This window comes from Morone saxatilis, unplaced genomic scaffold (genome assembly GCF_004916995.1).
Source record: "Morone saxatilis isolate NCDOM2014 unplaced genomic scaffold, NCSU_SB_2.0 Contig14, whole genome shotgun sequence".
NCBI classification, from domain to species: domain Eukaryota; kingdom Metazoa; phylum Chordata; class Actinopteri; family Moronidae; genus Morone; species Morone saxatilis.
Genome location: NW_023339696.1, coordinates 2,922,727 through 2,934,864, shown reverse-complemented (window position 1 = coordinate 2,934,864; position 12,138 = coordinate 2,922,727). Strand labels below are relative to the sequence as shown.

At 42.8% G+C, this 12,138-nt stretch overlaps 2 protein-coding genes across 2 annotated transcripts; one reads left to right on the top strand and one right to left on the bottom strand.

Annotated features, from left to right (window-relative positions):
* Window positions 1–1,344: 1,344 nt before the first annotated feature.
* On the bottom strand, window positions 1,345–8,708 carry yipf2 (Yip1 domain family, member 2). The gene is made up of 9 exons (XM_035655206.1): window positions 8,447–8,708; window positions 8,154–8,219; window positions 6,588–6,760; window positions 6,411–6,491; window positions 6,212–6,299; window positions 5,003–5,119; window positions 4,742–4,908; window positions 3,256–3,438; window positions 1,345–3,168 (listed from the first exon to the last, which is right to left on the bottom strand). The coding sequence occupies exons 2-9, from the start codon at window positions 8,182–8,184 to the stop codon at window positions 3,073–3,075; spliced, it is 936 nt and encodes a 311-aa protein (XP_035511099.1). The 5' UTR covers window positions 8,185–8,219; window positions 8,447–8,708; the 3' UTR covers window positions 1,345–3,072.
* Window positions 8,709–8,909: 201 nt separating this feature from the next.
* On the top strand, window positions 8,910–12,138 carry timm29 (translocase of inner mitochondrial membrane 29). The gene is made up of 2 exons (XM_035655207.1): window positions 8,910–9,133; window positions 11,168–12,138. Exons 1-2 carry the CDS (start codon window positions 9,025–9,027, stop codon window positions 11,845–11,847), a joined length of 789 nt encoding a protein of 262 aa, XP_035511100.1. The 5' UTR covers window positions 8,910–9,024; the 3' UTR covers window positions 11,848–12,138.

The following is a 12,138-nucleotide window of genomic DNA, read 5'->3' as shown; positions in this document are numbered from 1 at the left end:
CAAATAAAAGGCGAAAAATTCACCGAAAATGACCACAGGTTAGGGTTAGGCAATTAGCATAATTAGCATTATTAGGATTAAATAGCATAATGGCCTATATGGACAATATTTCAGCAACTGCTTGGCTGATTTGGACAGTGTAGGTTTTGGGGGTTATTGAGGGGGTTATTGAGCATGCTGGCCTTTTTGTATTTTGAAAATGTCAAAAATGGATTCAGCATCCCCAATACCTTTACATTTCTAACATAAAACATTGGGGTACTCAACGTTTCCAGGTTCACAATGGGGCTCTATTGGCTGGCAATTAGACTACAAGTCTAACTAAAAACTGAATTATAAAAAATAACTCAAGTGCGTGACTTAAGTCTGACTCGAGTCTACAGTACAGTAACACAAAGCACCAAATAAATTGTGCCATTATTGCTGAGAGCGCAGCTATTGCCCTCAGTCATGGCTGCCTCATGAGTTATTTATTTTTTCTCTTACAGTGGGAAGGCTCCTCTGACTCAAATGTAGTAGGATGATGCTCACGAGGCTGATTGAGTCAGCAGAAGCCTCCCTATTGTGTAGTTGTGGATGACAAAGAGACAGGCCGGGAGTTCATCTTAAACCTCAATTTATCCTTCATTTCCAAAAGGCCTGACTTTTGAGTCAAGTTGAGTGTAACACAGAACAAAGACTGCAACCAGCTCTGTAGTGATAACCTGAGATGACGGTGCTGAATGTGTCCATCACTGCTGCTGTGTGGGTGATTCTTCTGTTCTGTCATGAGTGGTTATGGCTCATATGTCAGTTTGCTTCTGGACGCTATGTTCCAAGTATTCAAACATGTTTCATCCACACTCAGAATGGTACAGAACAGACTAGAATTTGGAGTCAGGGTCACTGTAAAACAGTTTTTCTCAAGATAACATGATCACAAATCATGATCTTGGTTGCTGATGGAGAGCGGTGCTTTAAAGGACCATTGTGTAGGAGCCTCAGGTCAATCGTGAACCCTTAACTGAGTCGAGACAAATCCATGTCAAGTTTCAAGTCAGTCAATGCCTGGTCTAAAGTCTGCTGAGACAAGTCAAAGTCAAGACTGAATTGAGTCCACGTCAAGTCAAAAGTCAGTTGAGACAATCTATCTAAGTAACAAGTCATCTGTCAGTTGCAACGCTTTTAGGTACGTCTGAATGGTTATTGATTGACCATTCAGATTTATTCCTCTGCAGTTGGGTAGTCTAATTAAAGTGCTAGACATCACACTGGAAATACCATGGAACTGTGGCATGCACCGTTATCCACAACTGTGATTATAGTTATTCAATAATTGATGAAATACTGTATTGTAATTGCAGACAAACAATAAGGAGTAAGACTCTAAGTTTATTAACAAAAAGAACCATTAACAGCATCACAGTAGGGAATAAATAAATCTGCAGACATAAACCTATCACTCAATTTACAATAAATAATAAATGCAATTAAGGTAAATAAAGTAATTTAAGTGAGTGAGGGTTAGAGGCTGAGTTCGTCATGTTTCTTACGAGTAGGACGAGTGGTGCGGTGCATCAGCAGGAGTCCTTTTCCAGTCTTAGTTCATTGAAACATATTCATAACCTTGCACTACCATCTGGAATGGTTTCCTTTCCCACATCTGCGACTGAAGCTAACTGCTTCATGGAAATACATTCACAGGATCCAGCGTTTAGTTTTGAACATTTGTTAACTCTTGAAATTTTACATCATTTGCTGAATGATTAATTAACATGTCATTTATCAAGCAACAAGAGTCTGCAGCCTCGCTAGCAGCTCTGTGTGCCTCTACTAAAACAACTGAGCTAATGCTAACATTAGAAAGCTAACATAAAAAATGAAAATACTAACATGCTGATGTTTAGCAGGTATATTGTTTACCATGTTCATCATCTTGGTTTAGCATGCTAACACTTGCTAATTAGAACTTAAAAAGTACAGCTAAGGGTAAAAAAAAAATCACTTTACATTGCGATCAGATTCACGATTAGTAGGAATGATCAATTTTGCCTCACAATTTTTGTTTTCACTGAAAAACCAATCAAAAATCTAAATCATGATGCTGTGATGATGATTTGTTGGGGTCTATACCAAACCAACATATTTTTTATACATATGGAAAACAATATAGGTAACTAATAACTCTAGGTCGTCTCCACAGCACTACAGTGCTTCATTATCACACATTTTACCTGTCCTCAAAAACAGGTCGATCTACCTCTGGACTCCTGTTTCAACAGATTTAGAGAGGGGAGCACGATATCGCAAACAAGTTACTTTGTCATCACTATCTTGGATGAGCACCTTTTGCTGAAGCAACAAAGTCAGTTACTGATACTGATGTGATATCAGAACGTATCGCTCTGATATCTTGTAGGCAGGAATGAGTGGTAGCAGCTAGAAATATACTAAAAACATATTGTGTCGGTTTTCAAAAACACTGTATTGGTTTTTGTGATTGCACCGCTAACTGCTAGATAGCAGTGTTGTGAATATAAACTGAGGGCTGTGATGTTGGATGTTACAGGGACTTCTTACTCATATTATGTGCGGATTGTTTTCCTAAAATTAGATTTTAAAAATCGCACTATATCGAATCGCAACCCCTGTATCGTGATACGTATCATATCGCCAGATTCTTGCCAACACACAGCCCTAGTAACAGCATGGTTCTATGATTGTACTTGGTTTGGAAGCCTTACTGTTTCTCTCCTCTCTTGGTTCTTGCTGATGAAATGAGGTGAATCGCAGTGTAAAGGAAGCCATTCTAGACTAATTAGATGCACCACATCCTGAAACATCACAGTAGAAATGTACAATTATTGCAGTGAAGAAAGTGCTGCTTCAGTCACAGTACAACAACCGCAGGATAAATTAGACTAACAAGCACACACACACCCCCCATCCCCACATACTGAACAAATTACACAATGGCAATAATCAACACTGCCTCACCCAGCCTGTCTACACATAGCTTTATATCTGTATGTGATTTCAAACACAACAGAGACATCCTTCACGTCCTTCACTCCTCCTCCTTTATCCTGTTGGTCAGTGGCGTTGGGTGGACAGTGTCGTGTGAATCGGGGGGGTCGTAGGGCCCGTTGCTGGTGTTAGTACGAGGACCCCCGTCTGGAAGAAGTAAAGCTGAAAGAAAAGAGAAACAAATGAACGACTGGGTCCAGGTTCAGTGCGTATAGATGACATGACGCCACATCCACGGAGCTCACTAACCTTACAGCCGATAGCCAGCAGCGTGTGCAAAACCACGATGGTCGCAACTGTAGCCACGGCCATCACCTTGGTGTCGTCACGGACAACGGGCCAGAAGGTGAGGACCAGGACTGAGCCAGAGATCGCCATGGCAACCAGGATCAGTGTCCAGCGCAACCACTCAAATGGAATGATCCACAAAACCTGGAGATGAACGGTTTACCCGCTGGTTAGTGATGACGCTAAATGTGTTTTGGTAATAAACTCTGTAAATCAAACTCTGGTGCAGTCTAAACCAGACCGAGATTGAAGAGGGGTCTGAGTCAGCATCTAGTGTGGTTCGTTTGTTTGTGGTGTGAAAGCAAATCAGGCCAACCACAGGATTTTGCGATATATATTATTTTGCCATGAACAGACCTTTTTCACAGCAGCCATTTTAGGTTAGGGTAACACCCGTGTTTACCCTACTATTTCATGTCTAAATGGCTGCTGGGAAAAAGGTCTACTGAAAAAATGAACTACTGTACTTTTTAATCCATCTGCTGATTGTGAATTGTTAAGAATGTGACCTCCCTTTCTGTATAAGCGATGTCTAGCCTAGTCTTCAACCAATGTAGGATCCTTTGGTAACACATATGCACATCACTACATTAGTGCAGGGATTTTTCATGGATGTATTATAAGAAATGGATACTGGGCTCAAAGATGGCGGTCAGTGACTTGAATGAAAATTGGCCCACTGCACATTAGTGTTTCTCCTACTGGCATTTACATTGGGATGACACAGATACACAAATACCATATCCAGGCTATGGGAAAGTTTAGTAAATATAAAAGCTTGTTTGCAGTTGCTAGTGTCCTGTCAACAGGTTTACTAAAAATGCTTTTTGTTTTTTTTTATTTGTTGCAATTCCTGTCTGTTCATTACAGTTAATATGTGAAATAATATAAAAAGCTTGGTTGCAATTTTGGTGGAGGTATCCATGGTACAGAATTTCAGGAGTGCTGCAGGGTTGACGTATTTTTGTAGGCCAACTCAGAAGTTAGCATCGCCACGGTTCCTTTGAAAAAAAGCCAAAGGGATCCCAGTTATCATGGGATCGTAGATGTTCAAATCGGTTATCTGGGCACTTAAAGGACGAATACTTCGTCTTCTATCTGCTGATGAAGTTTAGCAGAAGTCGACAAAGATGGAGGAACAGAAACGGTGGCAGAAAACAGACTGACTGTTTTTATGTTCTTTCATTTGCTGAGACAATGAAAGCAAGGAGAGGCTTTGCTAGGTCACAAAATATACTAATAAGACATTTGTGCCTGCATTTATCTCACTTTACTGATACAAACAACCCTGTTCTGATCACACTTTTTACCATGCTAGAAGGTTGTTGGGATAAAACAGACTGTTTTACCCCCCTGTATCTTTACACTGTAGTTGATGCCCTATACTGGGATCTCATTCTGACCCTGACATTCACTGGTAAACCTCAGGAGAGGGTGAGGGACTCACCGAGGTGGGGATATAGATGAAAAGGGAGTAGCCGTAGACGCACACAGTCTCCAGGAAGGAGTAGCCTCCAATCTGCCTCTCATTCCCTTGCCGCCAGGTCAGGAAACCCCATACCCCAATCGGCACCAGCCAGGCATACATGAAGATGACTACTGCAGCTATCGTCACTGTTGGTCAAAAGCAGGACAAAGAAACAGGGCAGACTGAGTGAAACTGAGTCAGACTGAATCTGGTTCATCAGAGGCCGCGAGGAGGACTGACCTCTGTGGAACTGTGGTCTGTAGTGGTAGGCAGGGTCTCCCATCTTACTGAGGAAGGTGGACAAGTTCCCACTGATCGCTACTGAGAAAACCAGCGTCACACAGATCCAGAATGGACCTGCACACACACACACACGCAAACAAATGTATATTATTAGACATGAAGGGTTTCAGTGACTTTCCTAACTTACCTACCCTACCTTCCAAACTGACCTTCAGCACCAAATGTCTACTGAAACAGTTTCTAATCTCACTCCAGCCTAAATCAGAGAGTTTACTCTGAAATGCTGTTTTTACCAAGCAGCCACCTCCGTGGCTGAATGATAAAGTGAATGTCAAAGTGCCAAAAACTCCAACGAGCACTTGAGGCTGGCACTGTTGTGATGTTCTCCATGTTTTCAGTAACCCGGCTTCATTCAGCCCCCCACAGCTCCACCTACACTAACAGTTTTCATTTCTTACTGACAGTATGCCAGTGTGCAGTTACAGTTAGAGTAAGACTTTAACAGATCTAATGAGCTACTGTTAAATGTTTTTTTTGTTACATTTTTCTAAATAAAAGACAAAAATGTTTTCCCTGCTGTACGGAAAATGTACCGCACCATGTCTGTGAAACCAATATACACACCATTACACCCCTAGAACGTGGCATGGTGTAACATCTGTGTAAACAAAACAGCTGACAGTTCAACAAGTGGCTTAACAGGACAGGCAGGCCTGATGACAAACACAACAGTAGACGGATGTATTGTACTGTATTATATTCCCCACAGTCTCTGTGTTTACATTCTTTCATTTGCTTTGTGATACAGAGCGAGGGAGTGTCCACACTTTTACAACTGCACTTACATCCAGGTAGCCTCCCTTTCGCCGTGCCTCATGGCTGCCGCTAACTCTGCTTCATTCACTCTGATAGAGAAAGGCTCACGCAGTGATGTCGTTGCTAGACTTGTTTTCATGCTGTCTTTCTTCTCAAAGATCTCCAGCAGCATCAAAAACATATCGGGTGGGATAACACGAGCAGCCCAAGCTGACCAATCACAGTTCTTCTTGTCTCCACTCTCAAGCTGCTGTACACCTGATGTGCAGGTCCATTTTTGAGGAGATGCACATCTCCTACATGTAAAACTACTAACTAAAAACGTCTTCATGAGGGTTCTTTAGACCCAGACAAAAGGAAGAATAAAAAAGTGATTCTCCACAGGCTTACCATACAGATCTGGGTTACTCCTAAGGTGGTGTTTGACAAAGTTTCTTCCAGGTAACGGCATTACCGACCCCTTAACTCGGTCCAGCACCTGTGTGACGTCATGGGGAGTCAAGCAAAAGAGAACGATAAAATATAGATTTATTTCTATAAGACTGGTTTATTATAAAGAGCGTATTTGTAGAGAGGGAGTGTCTCATACCTGCATTGTGTCCACATTGAAGAAAGACTGATAGTACTCAAAGGTCCAGAAGCCCCCAGTTGCTTTCTGTCCTCCTAACAGCTGGAAGCACACACATCTTTTAGCTGCTGTCCACTCAAAACATCCAGACTCTCAACCTGTCGTGGTGACATAAGTCAGCACAGATACTTTACACACCTCCGAGCTCTCCTCCTGGCCCTCCTCGTCCTCTGAAAGGTCTAGTTTCACGTCCTCTCCTCCTCCTCCTCCTCCTGCTGCTGCTGTGGCTTTAGTGGTGTTGTTTGAGGCAGACATACTGAGTGTGGCGGCCCCCGGGTCGGCAGACAGAAGCTCTGCTGCTTCCTCGAACTCTGCAGACGTTCGTCAAGAAACACGGAGAGTTAGTGACAGTAGCGGTGCTACAACGGGGGTTCTAATGCAGGGACCTGTACCACGAAGCTCAACTCAGTATGCCTCTCTCAGGGTTACATTGGTGATCCTGGGTAACTGGTATCTTTATTGCCTGTCACCTTACTGTAAAGTCCATCTTTATGTGACCAATCGATGAAATTACTGACTAATGGATAATGAAAATAAGCGTGGGTTACCATGGTGATCTAACCCGGTTACAAGTGAGCCCACTTCACGATACCAGAAATCCTTAGATGAACCCAAAGAGAGCTCAATAACCACTAATCTCACTTCGTCGTACAGACCCCTGATCAGGCTTTCCACAGATTTTCTACTGGCTGATCAGGCAGAAAAATTAACACACACACGACAACTCATATGATCTTTGTGTGGTGATGCAGTCGTAAACTTGGACTGTCTTCAACACTTTTTGAGTCAGCTACTAAACAAAGGCACTGTGATGAGGAGCTATTGTGAGAAAATGTGATCTAAAATACAAGCAATGAGCAAGTTTGAAAGCAGGTAGCGTAAATTTGGACATTTCTTGAATTCAAAAGGTTGCTCTACAGAGGCCAACCCATCAAATAAACATTAGATAGCACAGTTTTTGAACGTCACATGGTCAGCTAAGTGCCACTAGAGGTCGCTGTGTCTGAGGTGCTTCTCATCTGGCTTATTTCATGTATCCGTGCTCCTCAGCCTGGAAATCGATCTGGTCCGCCATGAAGGATGTCTCAGTTCAGCCCTTACTGTTCAGAGGAGCAAGGCCACCCTTTACTGAAGTCTTTTATGAGAAAAGCAGTTTACCTTTAATGTTAATCTGTTAGTGATAGGACATATTATTGGGCTGTTTTGAGACTGCATCACCACAACACAGCAGTTTTATACCAGGACAAATACATGTCAGGCGTCATATCACTCGCAATATTTAGGTTTCATTTGTTTTCTATTCACCAAACTGAAGCTCTGAAGGACCAAAAATAACTCATCATTCATCAGAAGGATTTGTCTTTTCATGATCTGTTATTTCCCCTTTCAACCCTTCTTATGGAGAAAACTACACGCTGAAAGAGCAGGAGAGTCTGTTGTTATTCAACAAGAAACACATTCTAATTATCTATCCACTTCATTTCCATTCAGTCACATGTCACACTGAAAAATCTTTGAAAAGCCTTGCCTGGTGCAGCTTCGCCATGTATCCATCAGTTTAGGAACGACAGACAGATAGAGGCATTCGAAATGAGGAGGGAATGAAAGAAGCAAAGCCAGGCAGGTGGAGGAGTAAAACAGAAGGGGTGAAGAGAAAACCAACAGACTCTGGAGCAGACACATGAATTTGAATGATGGTCTTACCTTGGAATTGTAGATCATCTGGACTGGCCATGGCTTCAGTGAACAGACAGCAACCTCATGCAAGAGCTAGGAGAAGAAGAACACTGAGGTGAGATGTGTCCGCACATTGAAGCTCCCTGCAGGCTGGGGACAACTCATACGTCACCTCTTTACCGATCAAACATCTGTTCATTTAGCAAGCAGCAAGCGAACCCATAAAGACGCTCTTTACAGTATACAGTTACACATACTGATCCAGTTACCACTGGGCCGTATCTCTGCAGTCCACCAGAAAAGCATAGATTAAAACCAACCTGAGCAGCAGATGTCCCTGATGGTGATGGCGTGAGAAAGCTGTGACAGCTCAGACAAGCTAGGCTAAATACACACTAGCGCCCTTGTTTCTCATTTGTTTGACGCTAACGTGAATATAGGACAGCAAAGCCCATGTAGGTTTAATAAACTGACAATAAATAATACTAATACACTGCTAACGCCTGTCTTTCACAGCTAGCGCAACTGCTGTCAGTCAGACCGTGTAGTTGGCATGTCTTCCGGTACACGTCACCACGTAAACAAAGATGTCACGTGAACCGTCTTCTTGCTAAAATGGGATTTGTCGATAAAATGTGACGTACTTTGTAACGCACAGTCCAACTTACATTAAAAGCACGGCAAAACTTTAATACTTTTACGTTTACGTTTGTTTCTAATACATAATCTGCTCATGTGACAGCCAACGGAACGTTCGCGAGGTGGAGCTTTCTGTCGGAAGATTAAAACCGATTCACCTTCCGGGCGCCATTTTGGCTCCATGTGAGCTGTCTTCTGTCACAAGCAGTATGTTTCTTCTGCGTGAAGGTGACCGTACTAGAGAATAAAATCTGTTAAAATGGCTTCGTTGCGTGTAGTGAGGAGGACGTTCTGTGCGGCGGCAGAAGCAGCAGCAGCAGCTCCCGCCGCAGGCAGCAGATGGGAGAGACTGAAAAACAGTAAAGCGGGTGAGAAACTGAGCACGACTCATTCACGACAGCTAGTTAGTGACAGTTGAGGTTACAGGGCACCACTAGCTAGCTTTTCACATACATAAACATTCAATATTTCTTTATCCTGCTGCCCTGAACACTGGTTATATAATATTTGTAGAAGGCAAACATAACGGAGATGCTGTCCCTTATCTTCATTACTGAAGAACCTACTGTATCATTGTAATCTGCAAATATTGGCTGACATTTGATGTTAATGGTTAGTTCCCATGCTAACTAAAATATATTAACTCATATACTGTTGTTATAAGTGACCATTCGTAGCTTGGCAAAATGTGCAGTTACCAATCCTGTCATGGCTACTTTCATAGCACTTAAAGCTGCAGTAGGTGACTTTTATAAACATATATATTTTGTCATATGCGCTTTAACTTTCACTATATCCTGACAGCCGTACATGAGACAGATAATCTGTGAAACAATCAGGTTCCTCCGGCTTCTCCTAGTGCTCCTAATGGCATTTGCGAGAATCTACCAGGCCTGAATGAAAACAACCAACCAGAGCAGAGAAAGACAGTTGATTGTTGAATCTCATTCCCAGGTTGTCAGATACTGATGCTGGAAATAAGACTCAACTATCTTCAAGCCACCAACCCGAAGCGTCTTTCTTTATATCTTTCTTGGCTCTGATTGGTTGTTTTTTTCGTTTAGGCCCGGTGGATTCTCGCAAATACCATTAGGAGCCCTAGAACGGGCCAGAGGAACCTGATTCTACAGATTATCTGTCTCGTGTTCTACTGTCAGGATATAGTGAAAGTTTCAGCAGATGTTACTACTGCAGCTTTAATAACCACAGCTGATACTGACTTAAAGGAACTGGTACTTGAGAGTTAATCTTGCATCAGCTAGCGTTAGCCAATAACCAATGTCTTAAACCCCCTCAGTGCCCAGTCCTTTTTCTGTCTTGCCAGCTCCATCAGAGGAGACACTGTAGTGCTCAGTTTGAGTGAAAACCTGAGGGTGTTTGGGTGTCATGTGAGTCCGGAGAAGTTCTCCTGGAAAATCTACACACGGCTGTCTGAAATTGCAAAACATTATATAAAACAAAGAAACAAGTGTCACCACTCACTTTAAAATGTATGTTGACACAGTACACTAAGGCTGTGTATTGGTGTTACAATATGATTCAATATATTGGGATACTGTGAGTATAAATCATCAATTAACAATCATCAATAATAATATACTATTATTATTATTATTATTATTATTATGTGCCTAAAATCTGAGTAAAAAATGTTTACTGTTTATGCAACCATAGCAATGGGATCTGCATTATATTTATCACAGTCCCTGTGACATCCAACATCACAGCCCTCTGTTTATTCTTACAACACTATTTAGAGGTTGGGGCTTTAAACATAAAAATTCATACAGTGTTCTGAGGAATAAATAGTATAACATATATACATTTTGTAATAAATATCTCAAAACTAAATATCGCGATACAATACTTTTTTATATTTTCTTACACCCTTACAATATACCTAAAAATATATAGTGTAGAATAGTGTTCACTAGATTAGCATAGCGGATATTTTCCACTTCTTTCTAAACTACACGAGAACTCTGAACCACATATTTCCTCATGTATGCATATAAAGAAATTAACTCCATTTACAAGGGAACTGTGGCAACAAAACAGTAGCAATATGCACTGGCAATAGACACTTCATCAATACCAATAATACAATAGTTCAATACAATATCAACAGTTTTACTTAAATGCATTAAATGCAAACTGCTATAAAAGCACATAACGAATACGCCGTGGCTCATAAACAGCAGTCATATCCCGAGGTCATCACATTAGCTGCTTCCACCATCTGGAGTATGCAACCTACATCTGTTACATCTCAAGAACCAATCCACAGGCAGTCCACGATGGCAGCCCCTGTGTGTGTGTGTGTGTGTGTGTGTGTGTGTGTGTGTGTCTGCGTTTGGCTCTAAGCGTCCTTTCCTGTGCTGCGTCCCTCCCTCTGTCTGTAGGTGCGTGGTGTCGCGGCCTGGTCTCTGACTACAAAGAGGCGTGTCGGGAGATATTTGTCGGTGCGTGGGAGCGACCGGTCAAAGCCTCCGTATACATGAGTCTGCTGGGCGGGGTCTGGGCCTGCTTCTACACAAGACCTGACGAGTCGTCCTTTGAAGCCGCCCTGCTGGACCGCTCCGGCCAGCTGGGCCTGCTGTCGCCGTGGATCCGCAACGCGACCTCCGACGCCCACGTGCAGAGCCTGGTGAAGCTTCGCAACGAGGGCCGGCTCCACCACGTAAGCCTGGGCCTTCTCTCTCTGGTTTACCGCGCAGACTACGACCCGGACACCTCGCTGTACGAGGCACAGTGCTCCAACCTGTCGGTGCCCTGGAGGGAGCTCCCTCAGCGGATTCTAGACGTGGGCTTCGTCGGCCACTGGTGGATCCTGGACTCCAAGATGAAGGACTATGATGTGAACGAGGACGAGTTCAAGCACCTGCCAGCACACATGCAGGGGACATCACCCCCCAGTGTTCAGGAGGTGGAGAGGAGCGAGAGGTTACATAAAGAGTCCTGGTTAGCACTGACCACGGAGGAGGAGGAGGAGAAAGAAACAAATGTAGTGGACATAAAGCAGGAGAGTGTCAGTGAAGAGAGCCCAGTAAAAGCACTGGAACAGGACCAGACTCAGGCCTGAGTGCTGTGTGGGTCACACCTTTCACATGCTGGACCAGGGTAGTTCTTCTCATTTTTCATGCAGTGTTGGATTCAACAAACATAACCACTTTTAGCTTTCATTTTTCAGTTATGAACTGTCTAAACTGCCACCACAAACCACCAAGGAAGCCACCTGTCTCGTCAAAGTAAAAGCAGCGCTTCAGAATTAGTTAGGTTTTAATTTATTCCAGCATGCTTTCTCTTTCACAGAAGGTATTACAAACCATATATACCATGAACCACACGTCAATAAACCTGTCAATTATCTCCA

Bases quoted from the DNA above. Each gene is read 5' to 3' on its own strand.
- yipf2 (XM_035655206.1), bottom strand. From the start codon at position 8,184: ATGGCCAGTCCAGATGATCTACAATTCCAAG. The intron at 3,439-4,741 runs GTGAGTCCCTCA...GTTCATCTCCAG, and splicing joins TCATCTATATCCCCACCTCG to GTTTTGTGGATCATTCCATT. The intron at 3,169-3,255 runs GTTAGTGAGCTC...CTTTTCTTTCAG, and splicing joins TGCTGGCTATCGGCTGTAAG to CTTTACTTCTTCCAGACGGG.
- timm29 (XM_035655207.1), top strand. From the start codon at position 9,025: ATGGCTTCGTTGCGTGTAGTGAGGAGGACGTTCTGTGCGGCGGCAGAA. The intron at 9,134-11,167 runs GTGAGAAACTGA...CTCTGTCTGTAG, and splicing joins ACTGAAAAACAGTAAAGCGG to GTGCGTGGTGTCGCGGCCTG.